Here is a 25,458-nt window from a genome sequence, read left to right on the forward strand (position 1 = left end):
CAATTCAAGAAAAGGGTCTAGTTTCTTTATAATCATACTTGTAGGCTATATTTTTACAAAGGTTCTCTCTTCATTGGACCATTTATTTTTTTATTATTTCTGTTGGTTGCCTCCCATGGTTTTCCCGGAATCTAGCACGCTTGACAGTCCCTTAGGGAAAATTCAGAGGAGAGATTCAAGGTAGTACTGTCTTTAGGATGAGTGAGTAGGGATGCGATGGAGCCACCTCATGAACGAGGCCCTGCCTCGTTGATAAGTGAATAGCTGTTCCAAAGAGCTTGTCTCTTTGGATAAACCAGATGACCCTTCTTGGTTACTGTAGGTTGTTCTTATGGGTGTGCTAGAAACAGAGGTCCTTCCAAAGTGCTTGTTTGATCCACCCAATAATATATTTGTAATTTGAGCTATCTATGTCTTATGCCTCTAGAGTCAGTCCAAGGTGAGCAAGTCAAAACAGATATTCAACTCAAGCATCTTCATTTTCAGGGATATTAAGTTTAGTGCTCCTCAAACCTTGAAAATTTGATGCCAGGTACTGATGGGGCCCGAAAAGTTTGTGTCAGAGCTGAAAGATAGCCAACATCTAAAGACACTGACTTTGTTTTAAGAGAGGTAATAAATGAACTTAGTTATGACTTTTATTACAGTGGATGAGAAACATAAAAAATGCTGTCCTCAGATCACATATGAGTTTTGTTAAGATTTCATTGTCATGGCAATGATGAGAATCTTCAGCTGAATGTTAGATTCTAGTGAATTTCCAAGTGGTAGCTCCATGTATATTTCAGGGAGTTACCTTCTGCAACAGGAAAACTTTCTTAAGATGTTTTAAGAGATGCTTGATCACTAGACCAATCAAACTGAAATGCATTTGTCTTGGTTCTAGATGATTCCCATGCACAGAAGACTCTAACAAATAAGAATTAGAAGCCTTAGTACTCCTGCCTCTGAGGCATTTAAGAGCCTTGCCGATCTCATTGGGACATTTTTGTAATCTGCCTGACACAGATGTTCTTATTTCTAGAGAAACAGACAGTACCCCTGGATTAGAATACATTACCTTGTGGAAATGCCACAGTTGGAAACATCTTAAGAGACTTTTATCATCTTTCTGGATTTATTAAATCAAAGTGAAATAGCGTTTTCCATTTTTATTTTCTTTTTTAATACTGCATCGTTAAAAATAATTTGGCAAGACAGGATTTATTTCAATTGATGAGTTCTCTTACCTTCTTTATGTAGCAAGCCTCATTTGGTGAGAAAATTATTATCCATAACACAATACCATTTAACGTTCTCTTCAGAAATGATGGCATTGCTTTTTCTTTCCTTTAAAAATTTTTTTAATATTATACTATAATAGTAATAAAGTCTGGAATTGTATGATTTTCCTAGCTAGTTGCAGTATACTCTTTTTCTAATGTCTATTTTTTTCTTTTTAGCATAGTCTCCTTTGAGTGTAAGAAATCCATAGAAGCTCAGTTTGAAAAACCCTAAGCCTTAGAAACCCACCCTGGCATGATAACATGTTAGTAACACATAGTATTAATATCTCATGCAACAGCTATACATGGTCCATGTTCTGACATCACCATGATTTTGTGGAAGGGTTCCCTCGCATGCCTGTTTCATGATCTTCCTCAACTCTCCAAGCCCACAATAGCAACACATTTCCTTGCAACATCCATTCAAACTCAGCACCCTTCCCTTACCTCATCTGACTACATCGAACCAATTGGCAGAGAGTGCATTTCCCCGTGAGCGAGCAGTATTGTGAATTTTATCTTCTCTTCCAGAAATCAGTTCGTCTTCGTTGCAGCAGATGAAATTTCTTGTAACACCTCTGCAGGTAACAAACATCGCTACTTCTTGGTGCATCCATCCAACTCTCAGTATCCTTTGTTTTTCTTTTTTTCCCTTCACATGCTGCAGTCGGTCATGCTAGAAGGTTGAGTTAAAAAAAAAAAAAGTCATATCTTTGCAGTATAGCTGGAGCTTTTAGGCTCTGCTGTCTAAAAAGACAGTAGGCATTTTGCTAACTTGGATGTTTTATTTCCGGTTTTAATAATACATGATCCAGAAAAGTAAGACTATATTGAATGAAGCCACAATAAAATATTACAGTATAATCAGTGCTCTTAACATTAAAATACTGAATAGGGGAGATTTAGGCACACAGGCATGGGACTTCTATGTTTTGGGACGTATTATGTCTGGGTTCACATGGGTTTCTGTGGGATTATTTGGGATCTTTATGGAATGACTGTTTTATATTATAGGCCCTAAAAGACTGACTCTATAAAGCGGGAGGCATTGGGGAATATAATAATCTCTGTCTTATAAGAAGAGGATCTTCATTCCATTAGTTAAAGATCTATTTCCTTTCTTTTAACACGTATTATAAGTAGTAAGGCATGAGAGAGACAGAGTCTTCTGTTTTTAAAATCAGTCAATTAGCAAGTGGAAATTGCCCAGTTGCATGGTGTGTCCATCAAAATAACGCCTGTCTTTTTACTTTGATGTGGTTCAGAACAGTTGTGTTTGGACTTTCATTAGCATGGAATTACTTGATTAAATGTCAAGATAGGTGAGTTGCCTGAACTAACAACAGAATTCTTTTATTTATTTATTTATTTTGCTTTTAAGCCTAAACTGTGACCGAAACAATGACTAGGAGATCTTACCCATGTGTTGCTTTTAGCCAAGAAGGGAGGAAATGACAGCTCATCCCCATGTCATTGAGTGTGCCATGACCTTCAAAAGCATACATTAGACAGAGCCCAACATATAGACATTCATCTGTCACCAATCACATGTTATCAATAGCACAGTGAACGAAGGCATGCTTGCAGTGCTTCATCCCCTGCTTAGGGTCTTTGGAGAGAAAGACATCAGGGGAGCAGGGAGAACTAGAAACAGGCACCCAGCCCTCCCTGATCTATGTCACTGATAGTTTCAGTCTCAATATTTTTAATGGGTTACAGTGTTCCCCTGAGAGAGCCTGAAATATACATGCTCACATGATAAAGCGCTAGCTTACAACCTTCCTAGAAAACCCTGCTCTTTCCCTTCTAACCCCTAGCCTCAAGTATCTCTATTTCTACTGTGAGAGATGGTGAATTCACTAATGCCTAATGATAGAATGTAGGGAGTCCTATTACTGGAGGTGGTTGGGGGGGACTATAGGAAAAGAGTCACTTAACCTTTGCAGAACCTACAGAGAGAATGGAGCACGCAACTGAAGGGGAAATCAGCTTGGGGTGGGGAGGAATGTCGGTTTAAAATGTTAATGAACATCTTTTGTGGCTATGCTGGTCATCCAGAGCCTCCATCCTCCCAGTGAGCCTGAATGCATGTTCCAGTGTATCTTAGGCTCTATTTTGACATCATAAGTCAAACACTGCGAAGTTACCACCTAAGAGGTAGATATCGATTTTGCCCTGTGACTTAACAAACCCTGCCTTGTAAGCAAGTGGTCTGCACACAATACATCGAGGAGAAGCTGCAGATAATGAAAGTTTGCCCGAATCGAGAGAGTGTCTTCGCCTACCTTGTCTAATTTAGGATGGCTGCTCTGTAAATTCTTAATGAATTGCTATTGATCAAATTTCAAATTGAGAGAGATATCCCTGTGGCTTTGATGGTCATATTAATAATATGTTGTATGCTTCATAAAGTTCAATTTGAACTCTGAATTTTGAATCAAGCGTGAAAAAGGAGACACCCATATCCATCAAATGTGAATTATCTCCTAGCCAGATCACTCTCCTCACAGAATGAAAATGAAAAATCAGAACTGTGCAGTCAACAAAGGTTGTGACTCATGGTTTCAATGAAGTCTTGCTCACAGGCTGGGAAAAAACCCAGGGCACCCACACCCTAAGCAACCCAACCATCTGGAATTCTCCCCTCTCTATATAGAATAACACTCCTTGTTGTTCAGCTGCTGTCATGCCTGATTCTTTGTGACCCTGTGGACTGCAGCACACCAGGCTTCCCTCACTATCTCCTGGAGTTTGCTCAAAACTCATGTCCATTAAGTTGGTGATGCCATCCAAATATCTCATTCTCTATTGCCCCCTTCTCCTCCTACCCTCAGTCTTTCCCAACATCATGATCTCTTCCAGTGAATCAGCTCTTTGCATCAGGTGGCCAAAGTGTTGGAGCTTCAGCTTCAGCATCAGTCCTTCCAATGAATATTCAGGGTTGATTTCCTTTAGGATAGACTGGTCTGATCTCCTTACTGTCCAAGGGACTCTCAAGAGTCTTCTCCAACACCACAATTTGAAAGCATCAATTCTTCGACGCTCACACTCCTTAGGGTGGGTCTGTTGAATCCTCATGTCTCCTGGATTTCAGTATTTGACCTCAAGAGGCAACTTATCCTATTTAAATGGGGGGAAAAAGCGATTGATAAGATGCTTAAAATCTGTTTGGAGGGCCTGATCGATTTGATACCTGAATTTCTTATAAGTATGCATTACTTTATGTGGCTGCCTATGGGGGCAGAGATGGCCAGACAGTTTTGTCTTGGCTTGGGGCAGAGGTGGTGAATTACAGATCATCCAATAGGAACAACAGGAACTCTGAAGAGCTTTTCTTTCTGTTCCCAAAGGAAAAGTGAAGATGCTTCCTTGGGTCTTTGATAGAGACACCCAAGTTATTTTGGTAGAGTCAAAATATCAAATATTGATTCTCCTTTGCTAGACACATAGAAGAAACTTGCATGTGTTGTTTATGCGATTCTATTCACATGGGAATGTATTTTTGTTGTTAGTGGTATTGGTTGTTTTCTTCTTAATTTTGTTTCTGAAAGACACGTGTTTACGTGGCTGTCTCATCCACCTTGAACACACCCATGGCTTTCACATTCTGTAATATCAAGAACCTTTGATGAGCTGGATTCTGCAAAAGATGGAAAAAAGGGCAGTGGTTTTTCCTCCTCTTCCATCCAAGTCCTTCCTGTCACTGGGGTTCATTGGAACTTTCTTTAAGACTGGTCAGGGGTTGTAGTTGTAGCAGAATGTGTGAGTCTCATACAAAAACAGAGGTTGAAAAGTACGTGACTTATTTTGATAGAACTGCTGGAAGTTCATGTCAGTTAATTTGTACATGTTGGGTCTTCACTGTTCCATATATCACATTAAATAAGTCCAGAGAAGGCTTTCCTTCCAAGAGCCTCCATCCTAGTGCAGACCAGACCTCAAGTGATAGGATGATACTGGAGGATCAGCTGTGGTCTGACTTCTTTTTTTTATGATAAATTGGACTGCTTCGTGGATTGCAGTGTGACCAGAGCAGAAGAAAGGGAATCTTGCAGCAGACCCCATGAATGAGCATATAATGTACTTGCATGTCAAGTTATGGGCTTCCCGGGTGGCGCTAGTGGTAAAGAACCTGCCGGCCAATGCAGGAGTCCTAAGAGACGCTGGTTCAATCCCTGGGTCGGGAAGATCCCCAGGAGGAGAGCATGGAAACCCACTCCAGTATTCTTGCCTGGGGAATCCCATGGACAGAGGAGCCTGGCAGACTACAGTCCACGGGGTCACAAAGAGTGGGACACAACTGAAACGACTTAGCACGCACGCATGTGGAGTTATGCAATAGATATAATGAATCAAAAAGCAAGGATAGGGTAGAAAGTAAGTCGCAATGCTCCTTTATATTCACCGATCAGAGATGGCCTCTCTGAGAGGGTGACACTTGAGCTGGGACCTGAATCGAGCCAGGGTGAGAGTCAGGTGAGTAACCGTGGAACCGGAAGCATTTCAGGCTACAGCAGTAGCACGTCCGGAGGCGCTGTGGTCGACGCATGCGTGAAATGTTGAGGCTCGGAGCCTGTACAGAATATGAGTACAGGGAAATTTTCAGAGATAACATCAGAAAGACAGCCAGGGGTCCACACAAATTAGGACTTGGAGGTTACAGAAATCATTTAAGATTTTAAGTGTGATAGGAAGACACTGGATGGTCGACAGTGGTCTTTTTTTTTTTTTTTTAAATGATGAGTTGGACTGGTTTTTGGATTTGCAGTATGGCCAGAGCAGAAAAATACGGAGTCTTGAAGCAACCCAAGGAGGGGTGATGCTGACCTGGTTTAGGATGATGGCTGTAGAAGAGCTGAAAACTGGTTTATTAGGCTGCATTTTGACAAGAGAACAAACAGAATGTACCAGCAGATTAGAGAGATGTGCAAGGACCAATTTGTGTTAGATGCCCGCACCTTCCCTCTTCCTCCCACGGTGTATCGGTCATTTCATTGAAGAGTTAAGACCTTTTGAGAGCAAAGAAGACAAGCCCTTCACCCCTGCAGTAAATAACTGTCCCCCGGATAAGCTTCCCTGGTGGCTCAGAGGGTAATGAGTCTGCCTGGCTTTGATCCCTGGGTGGGGAAGATCCCCTGAGGAAGAAAATGGCAACCCACTCCAGTATTCTTGCCTGGAAAATCCCATGGACAAAGGAGCCTGGCTGGCTACAGCCCATAGAGTTGCAAAGAGTCCAGACATGACTGAGAGCTTCACTTTCACTTTCAGATAAACTTTGTTGAATTCCCCAGGTTTAGTCATAACTTGCTGTCATTTATTGTGCATAGTCCATGTACTAGCAAGTATGATAAATTATATACAGTGTATACATATATGCATGTATGTATATATATGTGTATGTATGTATACATGTGTATAAAATTCATTACAGTATCTGAGTGGGGCAGACGTTACTATCACCGTTATTTGCAAATTTCAAAAGAACAATATGCTCAAACCCAGAGAGGTTTGGTAACTTGGCCATGGTTACACAGGAGTCTATCTGATGCCACTGTTCCTTCCACTGAACTGCACTGCCCCCAAGTGCTCCTTTCATCTTGACCTTGGACGCTTGGTCTTCACCTCCAGGTGGAATTCTGCATTCTTCAGTCGTGCTGTCTTGCTTCTAGAAAACTAGTATTTGTGAACTGGGGAGTGGGCGTAGTTGTTCAAATTTGGAGGGACCCAGGTGGTTCAGAGGGTAACGAATCCTTCTGCAATGCAGGAGACTCAGGAGACACGGGTTGGATCCCTGGGTTGGGAATATCCTCTAGAGAAGGAAATGGCAATCCACTCCAGTATTCTTGCCTGGAGAATCCCATGGATGGAGGAGCTTGGCGGGTTGCAAAGAGTCGGACATAACTGAGTGACTGAACACACATGCAGTAGGATTAGCTATTTATTAATTGTTTTCTTTAAAGCAATTATAACTAGGTATATACAAGGATATTTATTTTCTTCAATATTTTTGAAAAATTGCTGTCAACCTGAGTACCCAACAATGCAGTGGGTAGATAGATTAAAATATAATATCATTAAACAATAGATTATTATGACACAACTGAAGCAACTGATCACCACCACCAGGGAACTAAATGATTCTCTAAACAGATGGTCCAGTGGGAGTTTATTTGCCTTGGCCCCGTCTCCTTCATACAGCTCGTGTGTGCTGAGCACATGACGTGTGGGGCCCAGGCCTAGGGGCGCAGGACTGAGTGGCAAAGAGAAAATTCTGCACATCCAGGAGGACAGAGGGGGACACCAGCCAATGGTGTTTTAGAGCAGTTCTCCAGAAATCTTTCCTTTGCTGAAAAGCAGTGGCTAAAAATCAACAGAGAAGATAAACCGTGCCCTGGAAAGTACCAGACACTTTGAGCTTGTTGTTTTGGCTACCAGTTGCCCCCTGCTTTGGGCAGCTTGTGCACATGTTTATGTGTCTCTGGGATGCAGGTGAGGCTGGGTCTCCATCTGGCAGCAAGTTTCACACCTTCTACCATGCCAGGTACCATCATGTTGGTTGGGAAGCCAGCCCAGGGACAGACTCTCAGTCCTTTTTGAGCACTCGATTCAGACACGTGGGGCCTGGGAAGAAGCCTGGACCAACACTCCTGCAAACGCTGCTGAAACCAGTCTCCTTGGGGCAGTGGGTTGCTGTCCACTTTTATTAGAGACATTATTTATCAAGCTTGGGGCCACAGTGGGGAGTATCACTACCCCCTTCCATCTTTTTATTCCCCACTAACCTGAACACACACACGGATACTTGCACACCCAGGCAGCCGCACTAAGGCTTCAGATACTGTTTAGAAGAAACTTCTAAATTGACCATTCCTCTAATTGATCCTTCAGCAAATTTCATCTAAGGGTCTCTCCTTTCCATTTTGGCGATCTGATTATTCAGCAAAGTTGTCATGCAGCAAATCGATCGGTAGTTAATTGGTCTGTTTCCAGTAAAGTGTGATGTGTGTTCTAATAGGGGAAGCGCAGGGTGCTAAGGGAACATGCAGGGAAAGGAATTTAGTGAAGATCTTCCGAGTGTTGACTGAGTGCTTACAGTGGACCAGACACAGTTCAGAGCCTGTTACATGCAATAATAATACCTCCTAAAAATGAAATGTCTTTATCAGTTTACTTACGAACATTAACGATGTCTAGAGAGCTCTGAATTAGCCTGAGTAAGGGAGGGTTAATCAGGGCAGATTTAAAAAAAAAAAAATATACAACAGCAGGTGTCAAATGTCAGATTGGGTGATGATCACCTGCAGAATTTATTACACATGCATGAACAACAAGGTCCTACTGTACAGCATGGAGAATTATATCCTATGATAAACCGTAATGGAAAAGAATATTTTTATTTATTTATTTTTTAAACATTTTATCAGAGTAGAGTTGCTTTACAATGTTGCATTAGTTTCTGCTGTACAACAAAGTGAATCAGTTATACATATATCCCCTCTTTTTTAGATTTTCTTGCCATTTAGGTCTTTATACAGTATTGAGGAGAGTTCTCTGTGCTGTGGGCTTCCCCGGTGACTCAGTGGTAAAGAATCCCCCTGCAGTGCAGGAGATGCAGGAGATATGGGTTCGTTCCCTGGGTCAGGAAGATCCCCTGGAGGAGGGCATGGCAGTATTCTTGCCTGAAGAATCCCATGGACAGAAGAACCTGCTGGGGTACAATCCATGGGGTTGCAAAGAGTCAGACACGACTGAGCAACTTTCAGCATGTTTGCCCTGTGCTGTATAGTAGGTCCTTCTTAGCTATCTATTTTATATACAGAGTGTATATATGTCATTTCCAGTCTCCCAGTTCATCCCACCCCTTCCTTCCTTCTTTGGTATTCTTACGTTTGTTCTCTACATCTGTGTCCCTATTTCTGCTAGTGAAGTAAGTCAGAAAGAGAAAAGCAAACATCATAGAATATCACTTATATGTGGCATCTAGAAAAATGGCACAGATGAACTTATCTGCATAATGGAAAAGAATAGTTTAAAATGTGTATATATCTGTAACTGAATCCCTTTGCTTTACAGAAGAAATTAACAAACATTGTAAATCAACTATATTTCAGTTGAAAAGTACTAAAACTGAAAAAAAAAAAAAATACAGATTCCACTCCATCCTGCCTTCTCCATGCCTCAGAAATTCCAGTTCCTAGATCAGGAGATAGAGCCTGACAATCAAAGTTCTTAGGAGTTTCCCCAGACCGTTCTCACAGAGGAGACCTCAGCTCACACTCCAGGAAACATTGACTTGACCCGTCAGGAATCTTTTGTCTTTCAGTGAGGAGAACATTCTGTAGATTTTTCTGGAGTCGTTCTCTGCAACATGGTGACCGATTACCATGTGGCCATGGAGCCCTCTGGAACGTGCTTGGTCCATGTAGACGTGAGCTCTCAGCGTACAATACACAGTAGATTTCAACAATGAAAATTGTTGTATGAACAATAGTATGAACACAATGTAAAGTATGTCACGCATTATCTTTATGTCAGTGGCACATTGAAATGATACTATTTTTAATCTGTTGGATCAAATTAAAATATAAAAATAAATGACACCTATTTTCCATTTTATTTTTTTAATGTGGCTACTGGGAAACTTACAATGTCCTATGTAGCTTGTCTTTCAGGCTCTTATCATATTTCTATCAGAGAGCCACGTTTTCATTCATTTTGCTCCAATGAATATTGAAAGAGTATGTGTGCCCCAGGAATGGGTCTCTTAGCAGCAAGGATGCTCACCTGAAATTAAAATATTTCGACAGTTAACCTGAACATTGGTAGTGTGTCGTGTTGTTCAGTCACTGTTGTATCTGCCTCTTTGCAACCCCATGGACTGCAGCACGCCAGGCTTCCCTGTCCTCCGCTATCTTCTGGAGTTCGCTCAGACTCATGTCCAGTGATGCCGTCCAGCCATCTCATCCTCTGTCACCCTCTTCTCCTCCTGCCCTCAATCTTCCCCAACATCAGGGTCTTTTCCAGTGGGTCTGCTTTTTGCGTCAGCTGGCCAAAGTAGTGGAACTTCAGCTTCAGCATCAGTTCTTCCAATGTGTTTTGACTTTATGTTTTAATTTTGCCTCTGAGTGTGTGTGTGTGTGTCTATATGCACTGTAGCGGGACATCCCTAGGGCACAGGCCCAGAATCTGTCTCCCTTTCATCCCATTAAAACCATTGATCTGCTTACATAGATAGGGCTTGGAGGTTGCTGTACCCAGGGCTTCAGAAGGAGAACTCAGTTTGGGAGTAGTTCTGACACAGGTATTCCAAGGGTTTTACTGGAGGAACCCCACATGGAACAGAGAGAGGGCAGGAGCCAAAATTCTCTTAGTCTTTTAAAACAAATGTATCTATTTGGATGCACTGGGTCTTCGTTGCTGTGCGGGCTTTCTCTAGTCACGATGTGCAGGCTTCTCATCAGGGTGACTTATCTTGTTGCGGAGCTCCGGCTCACGGTGCCTGGAATTCAGTAGGTGCCCCGTGGCATGTGGAATCTTGGGCCTCGAACCCATGGAATCAAACCCGTGTCCTGTGCATTGGCAGGCGGGCTCTTAACCACTAAACCACCAGGGAAGTCCATCCCCGCTACTTTGGAGGAAAAGAATCATGAGACTGAAAAAGGCAGTCTGCGAAGATAATCATTTCAAATCCAAGCTAAGGAAGTGAGCCACAGGAGAGTTCAGAAATGTCAGCGTCGGGCTGTGGTAACTCTTTAGCTCCTCTTGGAGAATGTCTTCTGCCTCTACTCTGTCCTTCTTGGAGGTTTTGAGTTATGGGATTGATTCTGCTTTCTGACTTGCATGTCTTGGGAAGCTTTTAGAAAAGCCCTGGTCACCTGCGTGGTCTACAATTATAGAAGTCATTGCCTAGATGAGACTAGGAGAAAGCTGCAGTTGTCATAGAGGAATATTCCCTAGTGAGTGCCTTCACCAATGCCAGCTGAGCATTGAGGTCTGAGACCACAGGGGCAGAAAGGGGAGCATTTCCTGGCTAAACCATCGCTCTCCAAATCGCAGGTCATGAGGACCATGGGGCCGTGTTTAGGGCCCTCCTTGTACACTCTGTGGGAGGTATGTGGCTGGTGTGTATTAAGCTCCCAATAGCTTCCAGACTCTGTCTTAGATCTGATTATGAAGGCACTATAGCTCTAACGGCATTGCAGATTCTGGGAGTGCGCATTTTGACCCTTTGTCAGGGATCCTGGTTTGAATGCATACTCTGTAGCGCTTCTCATCATGGTGGGGACTTGAGCGTTGGCACCTTCTTGCTGCCTTGGGACTGTCTAGGAGAGCTCCACCACACTGGGAGCCTCATTGGAGGACTGAGCCTATTTTATTCATCTTTCTGCCCCCAGGGACACCCCCCCCCCGCCCCCCAGCTATCTTTGGGACAGGAGGCGTGGGGAGGTGATGCTGAAATAAGAATAAAAGGTCTCAGGAGCATAAAGACTGTGACTTCAAATATACAGAGCGAACTCTATGGAGTGAAGTTAATGACAGTGTTCTTCCTATGCCCCTATAAGAAAATCACTTGACTCTTAGAACCTGGGGGCATGGTACCCACATGGCCCTACTGTATTTCATTCACACCCAGCTTGTGGCAGCTGGACTTAGAAGATGTTAATAATAAGTAGTATTTACATTTCTCAGTTGAGTTGACAAAGCTCTTACACAAACACAGGTTCATATTCCCCATTCAGCAGGCAGCTTATGTATTCATTTGACTCCGGCATATCAAGTTCAGATATAGCCATTGAAACTACATGTGTAACTCATAAATGACCGAAAGCATCCATGAATTGATCGCTAGAACTACACGCGATGCTGATCCTTCGGGTGCTTCTGCAGACCAAACGGCTGAGCAGGAGAGGTCAGCTTATGAAATTCTGTAGAAGAACCCTTGTAACATAATCTCCCCTCTCTGTAGATGGCTTTTAAATGCCCCTGGTTTCCTTTCATGCACTTTATCTGTGAATTAGGCAGAGCTCAGACCGAGCAGAAATCACTTTACAAACAAGGAAGATGAGGTTCAGGGAGTTCCCTGCATCACTGATCAAGGACATTGCAAAGGGAGAACTTGAACCTGGATCTTCTGGCTCCAAGCCTTTGTCCTCTGCGGGGCAGGCCAGCCTCTTGGTTTTCTTGTCGCAGAGGTCAAAAACAGACGAGGGTTCATTATGGCCTTGAGCTACAGCAAACTAGACAGCAGAGCAGTTATGTCTCACTTTGACTTTGTTTTTTTCCCTTTGATGAACTTGGGCTTCCCTGGTGGTTCAGACACTCAAGAATCTGCTTGCAGTACAGGAGACCCGGGTTCAATCTCTGGGTCAGGAAGATCCCCTGGAGAACGGAGTGATGAACTTAATGGCAACTTGGTCTCTGTGAACTCTCAGGGGTGATGGGAAATAACACACTGTGTATTTTGAGACTCAAGGAGCTTTTCTTCTGAGCATCTTGAAGTGTTTTGATTGTCTCTGGGAGCAAGTGATGTAGAATCTTCAGAAAGCATAGCTCCTAGGATCGTGGCTACTGACAGAAAGGTTATGGTGGATACCAAGGTCTTCCCAGGCCTCTTGCCTCTCCTTAGTCCTCCTTCACTCAACAAGTGGCATTGGCTTGCTCCCTCGTTCACCTGCCCCCTAGTTAGTGCTGTGCTAGACCGTGGAGAGAAAGCAGGAAACAAGATAGACTCAGCCCAGCCCCTGGGGGTGGGGGTGGGGCTGGCATTCCAGAAGGGGCACAGATACACAGTCAAGTCAGGAAGTAAGTCACCAAAATGAATGGAGATCTGCTCCATTAGGTGAAGGATGGGGATGTGGTTGGAAAGTGCGCTTAAGAAAGAGCAGTCAAGGAGGCAGGCAGCACTGGGGAGCTGACGTTTGAGCTGAGAGGTCAAGGATGAAAGGGAGCAGCTCAGATGAGCTGGCCAGGGGGAGCTGGCCAGCTCTCCCAAGGGGAGAACAAATTTGCTCGCGTCCTGGGAGTCCTGATGAGCAAGGGGTGGGGTTGGGGGTAAGATGGGGGTGAGAGCAGGGCAGGGGTGACTCAGGCAAGTTGGATTTTATTCTATGATAAGTGGGAAATCATCGCAGGATTTTAAGCAAGGGCGTTAAGTATGATTAGGCTCCAGTACTCTTGCCTGGAAAATCCCATGGACGGAGGAGCCTGCTAGGCTGCAGTCCATGGGGTCACTAGGAGTCGGACACGACTAAGCGACTTTACTTTCACTTTTCACTTTCATGCATTGGAGAAGGAAATGGCAACCCACTCCAGTGTTCTTGCCTGGAGAATCCCAGGGACGGGGAGCCTGGTGGGCTGCCATCTCTGGGGTCGCACAGAATCGGACACGACTGAAGCAACTTAGCAGCAGCAGCAGCAGGCTGATACAGATTTATATTTAAATAGATGGAAAGATAGGTGACAGGCAGCTAGGCAGATAGACAGATAGATAATAGACAGATTATAGATAGATAGATAATTGGTAGATAGACAGATGATAGATAGATAGAGGTAGACAGATGATGGAGAGACAGAGATGATTGATAGATGATAGAGACAGTGATAAATGATAGATCATAGACACAAGTGATAGATGATAGAGAGACAGATAGACAGATAGATGACAGATAGAGATATAAATGACAGATAGAGATATAAATGACTGTTTCTGATTTGGTTCTGATGAAATACTGGCGGTTTATGTCAGGGTGGTGATGGTGTGAGTGACGTGGACATGTCTCACATTTCATCCTTGATTTCTGACCGGTGGGCTCTGGGGCCACGGTGAGCATCGGGGCCCAATTGTACACCTGTCCGCTTCGGCAGGGATGGCTGGTCCGCAGGGTGACGCCAGGCGCGGGTCTGTCCCCACGTGGTGTCCACCGGGCATTCCCCATCCTTCCCGCCGAGGTCCCTGGGAACCACCCCTCTTCCTCTGGGCTCTGCCGCCGGAGGTCACTGGTGTGGCCAGCATCCCCGCAGCCTCGGTGGAGCTCCAGTCCACATCTTCCCTGATAACCTTGTGTCTAAATGGTGGTGTCACGGAAGGGCGTGTTTCGGGATTAGCATTTGAAAAGAAGCCTCCTTGCTTTCAGTTTGAGCTGACATGGTCCCTTTTCCTCTGTGGAGATGAAATTTATTAATCATAATAAAACCATCGGATTCTGAAGGTAGAGGTCACCCTGAGGAGCAAAAAGGAGCTTGCTCATTTATGAGGACCAGTTCGGCGCTGCTCTCCTTTTCTTCTGCCCTGGAAGGGAACGCTGCCAAACTGCTAGCTTGATTTTTCTTCGGAGGCTGACGCCCAGCCCAGAGTTATCAATGAATGACCATTAAAGGATGTGAGAGGAAAAGTGGGGGGTTACCTTTTTACATTCAGACCACCACTCTGTTGTCTCCTCAAAATGGGACATTTTTGCCACAGCAAAATCAGTCCCCAAATTAAAAAAAAAAAATTAAACTACTAATCATTGCTCTGAATTAGCATCTTCACCGCTTGTTTTGGAGGAACACCACGCTGTGGCATCATTTAGTAAATATCCAAGCATTTTTAGTTCACTTTTGCAATTTATAGCCAGTTCCTATAACCAGCTTTGCCAGTTGAAAATACATTAAAAATAATCCTATTACTTTTTTTTTTCCCTCCAGATCCATGACAGACTTTATTTTCTCATGAAATGAAAATCAACACCAAAGTCATCCATCATGTTCTTTTCTCCCTATTAGTAGCTGCTTCTAATTAGGGGTAAACGCCCCAGTTTCATGAGTAACCTCCATGAATAAAAGATTTATTTCAAAAAGTCATCATTCTTCTTGCTTTAACACACCCTGTCTTGGACATACATCTGCTTTTTTTTTCCTCCCTGAGAGAGGGGGAATCTTTGATTAAAGGCAGTTTCAGTGAGTCAAAGTCATAAAGGATGTCCCAAGGAATGAAAGCAAGAAGGGCTTACCTATTTGTTAGTTTCACTGAGAGATTCATCTCAGAAAAGAAACTCCTGTTCGTTTTTGGGGATCAGGAGAATGCTGAATGTTGACGCTTTTGAGGATCGGGCGGAAGACTCGTGTAGATGATTTGAGCTCAGTGACCTTTGAAACAAGCAGAGGGCTTGGGAGTAAAGCATGTCCAATGAAAGCTTAGTATTTTGTTGTCCAGGCACTAAGTCGTGTCTGACTCCTTGCGATCCCATGGACTGCAGCACACCAGGCTTCCCTGTCCTTCACTATCTCCCAGAGTTTGCTCAAACTCATGTCCATTGATTTGATGATGCCATCCAGCCATCTCATTTTCTCTGTTGCTCCCCTTCTCCTCCTGTCTCAATCTTTCCCAGAATCAGGAGGTTAGTATAATCATTTTTTTTCCCCCAATCTGGAGTCTAACTCAGAGCCTGAGACTTAGAAGCTTTTCCCCCTGGTTCTTCCTTCTCAGGCTTTATGATGTGAGATCCATCTAGTGCATTCTTATCCATCAAGTATGAGAAGGAAGATTAGAAGACAAGTAGGGAAAGAGGGGAGGAGAAGAATAAATCAATGCAAATTTGACCCCAAGGTTGATAGTATAGACCAATGACTTCTTCCTGGCTTGTTCCTTCCTTCTTTAAAGGAGTGTTCAAGATTCAAAAGCCGTTGATAATTCACACCTACCCCATCTAGTGGCTGGTTTACCCCTCCCCTAGCCACTGTGAATGTTGGTCACCAATGGTACCCAACTGCCTCTTTCTGCAGAGACTTACCCTCTCCCGAAGAATCACTGCAACTAGGAAGTTTATCCTCTGCCCTTCTAGGAAGTCTACAGCTAATGCTTAACTAACAAGAGCATTAAAAAAGCCAACCCACTTGCCTCCAGCTGGGATCAACTTTGGGGTGCAACTCAGGATTAGGGAGAAGTTAGTTTTCAGCTCAGAACTGATACACCCTTGGTTCTCTATTTTCCCTTTCTCTGAGCTGCTTGCCTCTCCCTCCTCTTAAACGTACAGCCCCCAACAAATCAGGAGTGGAAGAATCTCCATTTCAAGCTTTGCTTCCAGAGACCCTCACCTAACCTCGCCTGCATCTCAGCTGTGATCATTACCAAAACAGCAGCGTTCAAACTCTAACAAGATATCTGGCAGGCCGTTCAAGGAAGGGTATCTGGAACCATGGAAAGAGCATGAGAGTTGCCCTGAGACATTCAAGGATTAGCTCTGACTCTGTCTAGCTCTGTGACTTTGAGCAAATGACCCAGTCTCTCCGAGCTCTAATATCTGATGAGTTGCATTGTTCATCCAATGTATTAGGTGTCCATCTCTTCTACATTTTTCTTCTAAAGCCTGTGCTGGGCATTAGGGCAGTGGAAGGAGGATGGTAGAGACAGGAGGAAAAAATCCTCAGATATAAGGAAATGTCATCAAGAAATATTGTTCAAGGGACTTCCTGGTGGTCCAGTGGTTAAGACTTCGCCTTCCAATGCAGGTTCCATTCCTGGTCAGGGAGTTAAGATCCCACATGCCTCCTGGCCAAAAAACCAAAACATAATACAAAAGCAATATTGTAACAAATTCAATAAAGACTTTAAAAATGATCCATATAAAAAAAAACTATTAAAAAAAAGAGAGAACTATTGTTTAAAATGTATCGCTTCCTGGAACCTGGCTAGAGATTGATGAGATAGAAGTTCTGGGGTGATAGACTCAAAAATCAAATCAGGCTCTAATTCTTGAGTGGGGAGGGAGGTCCCACAAAGCCTTCAAGGAGGCTTCTGTTTGAATACATCTGTTCTTCCCTATTCTGACATGTTCGGCCCTAACTGTAAAGACTGGGTCCTTTTTGGCCCACCCTGTCTCACTTGATTGGTGACAACTTTGTTAGGAAAAGAAGACAATCTGTCTTGATTATAATGGGTCCTCTGTGGTTCCTGGCCTTCTTAAAACCACTCTTTCAAGCTGTTGCCTGCCTCCAACCCAGTGTAGAAAGGGTTGTTTGAGAGAGAGAGGAAACACACACACACACACACACACCACGTACTTTTATCACCAGCGATGTTAAGTGGACACAGGAATGCTTGTATAGGATGGACTTTTCTCATGTTTCGTGGCCGATTGGAATGTGTTTCTTATTTCTCAAGATGGATAGGGCTCCTCCACACTGTCTTGGTATTTTGTGTTTTACGGTTGTTATTGTTACTTCGTTAATCACATATTATGGCTTAATCTTCCCCTCTGTCTTCCTTCTAGTTACGGACGAGTTTATGCTACCGACCCCTACCACCACACACTTGCTCCAGCCCCCACCTACGGCGTTGGTGCCATGGTGAGTACCACTTCCTCCTCTTCCTAGCTTCCTCCTTGCCCCCCTCCCCTGGCCCCCGGCCGCCCCTCCCCCCAGCTGGGATCTCAGGATGGGTTGACGGCTGACGTCCTCTCACTTTCCCTTAATTGAATTTGTCTCTTGTGCTAACAGCAGCTAAAAAATGCCACATTAATCCTCCCAGTAAACTTGATAAATGTCTTAATTTCTTGGCAATGTCGTGCATGTAAGTTATTATATTTCTCATTTTGCAAGTCTCACCTAGCCAAGCACTTACCTTAATGGAATAATTAGTCATGTTGATAATGAAATCCATCACTAACGGAATGCAGTGTCAATGCAGAACTTTTTGTTTTCTTTTTTTTTTCCCTCCCTCCCTTGCCGCTCATTCACATAGCCCCAAGGTTCCAGCCCCACCACAGACCTCAGAGGAGCTAAGCTGCACAGTTCCAGGCCTCTGCTGTCAGGCAGCTGAGAATCTGACTGCCTCTCCTCCCCTATTACAATTCATGTTTAAAGTCATAGTCGCCCAGGAAAGAAAATAGAGAGAGAGGCACGCTTTGTGTGTGTGCCTAGTACATAAGGAATTAGAAGGAAGCAGTTTGGGAGTTGTCTTTTCTTTCTTTTTTTTTTGGTGGGAGTGGGGCTGGGTTTTTGTTTTGGGAGGGGTTTGGGGGGAGGGCAACACTGGGAGTTGAAGGGGGGGATGGTGAATTTGCCTGTACTTGTTCAAACTTCTATGCACTAAAAGCGTACAGTAAGACGTGCCCATCACGTGAGAGCGTATGCAATCATTACAAAGCTTTTTGGCATGCAGATTTCTGCTTGAGATCAAGATGATCAGTTCTTCTCCTAAAGATAAAGCCCCAGAGGCATTCATTGGCATCGCCAAAACTTTTCACAAAAGGAGATAGTTAAGTGCCATCTAAAACCACGGCTAGGCAATTCCCTGGAGCTTGGCGGTAGACATTCCGCCATAATTGGGAAACCTATCATTTTTTGCACAAGCTCAATGACATCCAGTAATTCATCTGCACAACTCCCCTCTCAAGAGCACCTTCCATACAGATTGTTCAGCTGAGTCAAGTAAAGAGTGGACTTACATGTTCGTCCTGCTTTCGCTATTCAGCCACTCCACTTCAACACCCAGTTCGCTGGGGGAAAGTGTTGACCAAGAGGGTTGAGTGATGACATTCAATAAGTCCTCTGCATGCAACATCTTGAGTGTAGACAGAGCCTTTCCCAACAGAGCACATTATTATCAGTGACTCAGACGGCCAACCCTAAGAGACAGCATCAATCCTTCAGCAGCCCATTTGTTTCAGAGTCCTTTTTAGCTGCTGGGGCTGGCCACCCGAATTTGGTTCTACAGAGAATTTTTGTTATAAGGAGCTATGGGGGGAGGAGGTCAGGATTGGTCCTATCTTCAATTCTCTAATAAGTGGACCCAGGATGGGTAGGGGACGCCTCCATATTGGTTGTTTCTGAGTGTCTATTTTTTCAAACACTAGTCCTTTTTTTTTTGATGATCCACATGTTCTAAAAGGAAAATGTAAAAAACACACCCCTTACATTGCTTTGTTTCAGAATGCTTTTGCATCCTTGACACACAGTATTGTTAGTAACTCAAACAAGCCAACAATAAGAGACAGCATCAATCCTTCAGCGGCCCATTTGTTTCAGAGTCCTTTAGAGCTCCCAGGACTGGCCGCCCGAAGTTGGTTCTACAGGGATTTTTCGTTGTAAGGAGCGACTGGTGGGTGGGGAGAGGTCAGGCTTGGCAGTATCTTCAATTCTCTAAAAGGTGGACCCGGGATGGGTAGGGGACGCCTCCATATTGGTTGTTTCCGAGTGTCTATTTTTTCACATAGTAGTCTTTTTTGATGATCCACGTGTTGCAAAAGGTAAATGTAAAAAATACACCCCTTAAATTGCTTTGTTTCAGAATGCTTTTGCACCCTTGACTGATGCCAAGACTAGGAGCCATGCTGACGATGTGGGTCTCGTTCTTTCTTCATTGCAGGCTAGTATATACCGAGGGGGATACAACCGTTTTGCTCCATACTAAATGACAAAAACCATTAAAAAAAAAAAAAAAAACAACCTTCCAACGTGGGGAAAAAGGAAGCTTTCCGAGGCCTGGGTATTGCAATACATGCAGTAGTGCATCATTTTAGCATCTAAAAAAAAAAAAAATTAAATTAAAAAGAGGAAAAAATTACATTTTTTATCTTATACCTCAGATATTTTGTTCTGTGTATTTTAATATTGTGGGTCTTTCATTTCCGAAGGTTCTGTAGTTTGGTTGCTGGCTGTAGGAAGTTTTTTTTTTTTTTTTTTTTTTTTTTGGTTGATCTAGAGAGATGCTAGCTATGACTAAACACTGATATAGGGCCATATCCAGAGTGCTGTATTCTGTAAATGAAATTATATATGCTGAATATTAAGCTACTGGGGTTATCAGCTGTTGGGGAAGAGTGTAAGTGACTACAGGAGTCACGTTCTTTTCTGCATCTGCATTATTTTATTTTATGAAACGGGAAGGGTGGGAGGGACCTAGGGGGTGGGGACTGGGGTTTGGCTGAAAGGGAAGAAAAAAAAAGTAACTGATGAATCTAAACGACCCACTGCACCAACGTCCATATAGCAACGGTTCTAAGTTACTCACTGTCAGTTCAAGCCAAAGGTTAGGTTGTTAAGAGGATGCTTCTAGAAACACTTGTACATCCAAGCTGAATGCAGCTGTGCAAACCCACCCTTTACAACCATTCCACCTGGCAGTATTCAGCTTCTTAACCAGCCACTAGTTATCTAGGCAAAAGACTGCTAGTTAGGCCATCTGCAAGCATTCTTTTTATATTTCTTCCAGTATAATAAATTATTGATATCATTGCTGACTTTTATATTATGGGAGGGAAAAAATAACATTAATAAAAAGGTGATAAAAAGCACTGTTTCTATTTTTTTCTTTTTTTCCAAAAAAAAGAAAGTAATAAAAACTTAAATTCTTTGTACCAGTGAAAAAAAAATGTATAAAATTTACATCTGTGCAGTGGCGTTGTTAAGTTCTAGAAACAGTCTTTCGAAGCTTTAGTTTTAGCCTCGTAGAACAACTGTTACAGACAAGACGTATAATTTTTATGGAATTACATGATAATCATATTCGGATTTATAGAAGCATTTTACAAGTATTGCAATCATTGGGTAGAGATAATCATGGTATTTTCATCCGCTTGGTACTTTTTGAAACATGACCGTGTTGTGTAAGCAACCTGCAATTTTTCAGTCCGTGAGAGCCCGCCCTCCCATTTTTTTCCCGATCCCCAAGGATTCTCTCAAATCAATATCTTTAGTTTTCTTTTTTTTGTCTCCAAGGCCCAGGACACTTGTCAAAAGGAAGCAAAAAAAGTAGGTCCACCCTCAACATCCCCTAAAGAACGACCCCCTCCCCCCCACCTCGGAAGCAGGGCCAAAATGACGCATCCGAAAAATTGCAGTTTGTCTGTATGCTTCTTCTGTTCGAAGTCTCTTCATGTTGTTCTGTTTACAAAGTTAATCTCAGTTGGGGTATCTGTCACGGATCTTCCTGTTTTTGTATTTAAATAAAAAAAATATATATATCCTGCAGCAAGTGGTCCCCAGTAGTTTTGCTGCCATAGTTAACAATTTCCATGTGTGCAGTGCAGGCCTTCATATGGCACGCACTTTAGTAAAGCTCTCAACTCACTGCTGTGAACCTGCCAATCCGCTGTAACAACTCTGCTTTAAGACAAAACCAGACAAAACTTAAAAAAAAAAAAAAGTGTTTGTGATCCAGCTTTTCTCTTGTCATCCAATGTGCATGCAGTAAGATCGGTTGGATATTAAACCATCAATAAAGTTTCACAAGATTTGAAAACCGAGTTTCTGTAGCTTTGCTATCTAAGATCACCGTGATCTTGCAAACAAAAAAAAACAAAAACAAAAAAAAAAAAAGAGAGAGAGAGAGAAACGGGGGAAAAAACTGCTGCTTGGTGGCCAAAAGCAGAGAAAAATATTTCTTTTTGCCAGTCGGGGAGGGAAGAGGGGAGAGGGTGCTTGATAGCATTCCTGAGACATTCTCATCTTCCCCCACGTGGAAGAAGGTGTTATGACAACGGGTGCCTGGTTGATGTTTTTGAGGGAAAGGACATATTGAGATGCTATGGCATCCAACCCCAAAGTGGGGTGAGGTGGAAGGAACAGGGCTTTTGGGAGAATCAAGCGAAGTCTCCCATGTGTCTTAGATTTCAAAATCCAGAATTTGCACTGTATTTGGAATCACAAACATAGAATTCTTACTGTGTTGGTTCAAGTAAAATTAATTTGCAGTTTTGATTTTCATCGATGAGCTGTACTTTCCCCCATGACTGTATGTAGTTTTAATAAAATCATTTAGAGCAAGTGGGTGCCAACTGATGTTACAGACTCTTTTGTCAGGCACTCCTCCAAGAGGCCAATAAGTCATTTTAAAATGTATGTCAGAGATGTAAACAGACATTTTGGATTTTTTTAAACGGTATTTATTTGGAATGTTTTCATTTATCTAAATAACTATTGCTATTATGAATTATGGAAAAAAAAAGATTACTATCATGTGTGGTATATAGTGACTTAACACACACCTCACGCAATCTGCAAACCCAGAAAATGTGTATATCTGTCTTTAGAAATTAGTGTTTATATCACTTACAGTGGTTTGTGAATAAAGAAAACTGGTTTGTAATATCAAAAAAATAAAAGCTTAGTCTGAAAAGGTCTACGTGAGTTGGTGTTCTGATTCTTTGGCCTCTGTGTGTTTCCTGGGAGAGTGGATTCGTCACGTCCACACGAGGCTGCTCTTGTGCCCACCGGGGCGGGCGGTGCAGCTGCCCAGGTAAGCAGCAGGCTTTGTCCCTGCAAGGGACCCGACTGTCTGGGTCACATGCCTCCTCTTCCTCACCCATCATTCCCAAGAAGTCAGTGGAACAACTACAGATGTCTAAGAAAGAAACAGAACTAAGCTGAATTATTTCCCCATCATGGAAACCTCAGCCTTTGGTTTAAAACAAAACAACAATCAGAAAACAACCTTATGTTTCAAATGAAAACAGCTACTAACGCCTATTAAGCTTTTAGTACATCTGTTAACTGGCTTCCCAGGTGGCGCTAAAAGTAAAGAATCCACATGCCAATGCAGGAGAGGTGAGTTCAATCCCTGGGTGGGAAAGATCCCCTGGAGGAGGGCATGGCAACCTATTTCAGTATTCTTGCCTAGAGAACCCCATGGACAGAGAAGCCTGGCAGGCTACAGTCCAGGGGGTCGCAAAGAGTCGGACACGACTGAAGCGTCTTATACATATGCACGCACCCATGCAAAGCGGTTAATAATCCAGAGAACAGTGAGGGAGGCTTGTAGGAAGAAGATGAAAAAAATCATCATAGTAAGTGGCAAAGTTGATGTTTATCAAGTTCTTCCCAGGTGGTGTAGTGATAAACAATCCGCCTGCAATGCAGGAGATGTTGGTTTGATCCCTGGGATGGGAAGATCCCCTGGAGAAGGAAATGGCAACCCACTCCAGTATTCTTGCCTGGGAAATCCCATGTGCAGAGGAGCCTGTGGGCTACAGTCCATGGGGTCACGAAGAGTCAAACATAACTGAGCACACACACTTATTTCCTTTAATAATTTAATGCTCCCACCAGGGTTGGATTGTCTACCCCATTTACTTAACAATATATATATATTTTAAATTAATTTAGTTTTGGCTGTGCTGGGTCTTTGTTGCTGCATGGGCTTTTCTCCATTTGCAGCAAGCAGGGGCTACTCTTGAGTTGTGGTACACAGGCTTGTCGTGGTGGTGGCTTCTCTTGTTGGCAGAGCACGGGCTCTAGGCTGCACGGGCTCCAGTAGTTGCAGTTCCTGGGCACTAGAGCACAGGCTCAGTAGTCGTGGCACACGGGCTCAGTTGCTTCGCCATATGTGGAATCTTCCTGGACCAGGGATCAAACATGTGTTTCCTGCACGGGCAGGTGGATTCTTACCACGAAGCCACCAAGGAAGTCCTTCTTAATAGCATCTTAATCCCATCTCATTTAGTTAACACTGCTGTCAAATTGGTAATACATACAAAAGGTTTTAAAATATGGAGTGTGGACACAGGTGTTCTGACTTTGAATCCTGATTCGGTCCCTTGCCAGATGCAGTCAAGGTGCCCACGTGCTCAGCTGGTAAGTCGTGTCTGACTCTGTGATCCCATGGACTATCGCCCGTCAGCCTTCTCTTTCCATGGGATTCTCCCAGCAAGAATACTGCACTGGGTTACCGTGCCCTTCTCCAGGGGATCCTACCAACCCAGGGATTGAACCTGCGTCTCCTGCATTGCAGGCAGATTCGTCTGCACCACTATGAAGCCCTGCAGTCAAGGGTAACTTAACCCAAAGCTCTGTGCCTTAGGCTCCCCCTCCATAATTCATGATGAGAAGCCTACTTGCCTTTTAATACTGTTATGTGGAATAAATAGGGTTTCCCAGGTGGCTCTAGTGGTAAAGATTCCACCCGCAAATACAGGAGACCTAAGAGATGCGGGTTGGATCCCTGGGTTGGGAAGATCCCCTGGAGAAGGGCATGGCAACCCAGTGCAGTATTCTTGCCTGGAGAATCCCATGGACAGAGGAGCCTGGCGGGCTAAGGTCCATAGTGTTGCAAAGAATCAGACACGACTGACGTGACTTAACACACAAACACATGGAATAAACAAAACAACCTATGGAACGGGCTTACGGCAACACTTTGTCACTTGCAAGCTTACCATTCATGGGTGAGGACCCTGAGACCAAGGAGGTGAATGTGTCTTAAACCACACATCAGGCAAGTGGCAGGTCCGACAGCCCAAAACGGGCATCCTTGCTCTCCTGGCCCAATGGGAACTTTCAGCATTCGACTGTAGAACCAAGAAGTCTTAACTCTAAGAGCCAAAAGCTGATTTGAGTAAGGCAGTTGTCTTCATAGCATGGATTATACCATTTCAAGTATATCCAGTGCCCTTCTCTGGAAACTCCTTATACAGGGGACTGTGCAAGTTACATCAGCTTCCACTGGTCTATGTCCACTGACCTCTGAAGACAGTGCTACCCTGATTTTACAAATGAAGACAGTATGGTGTGATAGGTCCAATGATTTGCCTAAAGTCATGTCTAGCAACTGTTGGCCTGGAAGCTTGCATCTTCTTCCAGAAATTCTCTCATTATTGATGATGTTGGTGGTGATGGTTGTGGTGAACTTGGGCTTCTAGTACTGTCCTTATGAAATATGTAAGGTTATATTAATTTAAAAAAGAAGTCCCCAGCTTTATCCTGGCACATGGTGAAGGGGGAAATGATGTTGTTCAGTTGGTAAGTCGTGTCTGACTCTTTGCGACCCCATGGACTGCAGCACACCAGGCTTCCCTGTCTTTCACCATTCCCCCAGAATAGCCATCTTTGCAAATGCTGGTTTATAGCTGAGTTCCTGCCAAGTCCAAATAGGATGATATAAGTAGAGATGGGGGCTTCCCTGGTGGTTCGGTGGTAAAGAACCCGCTTACCTGGTCCATGGGGTCACAAAGAGTTGCTCATGACTGAACAGCAAGTAGTGGTAACAAAAACTGTCATTTACATCAGAATCTCCCAAATCAGGTTCTTCTCTAAAATGGAAATAAGCACATATATTTAACGTGACGTGTCAAGAAAATAGAAATGGATGGCAGACGTGAAACGGTTTCTTAGAAGACCTGACCAATGGATCCCCATGTTTGGCAACCACTCCCCTTGTCCACCTGGAGTGCGGGCAGAGGTGAGCTCACCAGCCAAGAGAAGGTGATGAGGTGATACC

The 25,458-nt window shown here is 43.5% G+C and overlaps 1 protein-coding gene across 7 annotated transcripts in view; it reads left to right on the forward strand.

The window, feature by feature from the left end:
• The window catches only part of RBFOX1 (RNA binding protein, fox-1 homolog (C. elegans) 1), a 441,591-nt gene extending 419,225 nt beyond the window's left edge, over positions 1-22,366 (forward strand). For 3 of the 7 annotated variants that reach the window (XM_010840441.1, XM_010840443.1, XM_010840442.1), the window contains 3 exons: positions 1,797-1,849; positions 17,516-17,591; positions 17,986-22,366. In XM_010840441.1, coding sequence (XP_010838743.1) covers positions 1,797-1,849; positions 17,516-17,591; positions 17,986-18,133 — 277 coding nt within the window. In that variant the 3' untranslated portion in view covers positions 18,134-22,366. The remainder of the gene's footprint in view (positions 1-1,796; positions 1,850-17,515; positions 17,592-17,985) is intronic. The other 4 variants (XM_010840448.1, XM_010840445.1, XM_010840446.1 and 1 more) reach the window with 2 other exon arrangements.
• Positions 22,367-25,458: the final 3,092 nt, after the last annotated feature.

This window comes from Bison bison, unplaced genomic scaffold, assembly GCF_000754665.1.
Source record: "Bison bison bison isolate TAMUID 2011002044 unplaced genomic scaffold, Bison_UMD1.0 scf7180017864144, whole genome shotgun sequence".
Classification (NCBI taxonomy): Eukaryota; Metazoa; Chordata; class Mammalia; order Artiodactyla; family Bovidae; genus Bison; species Bison bison.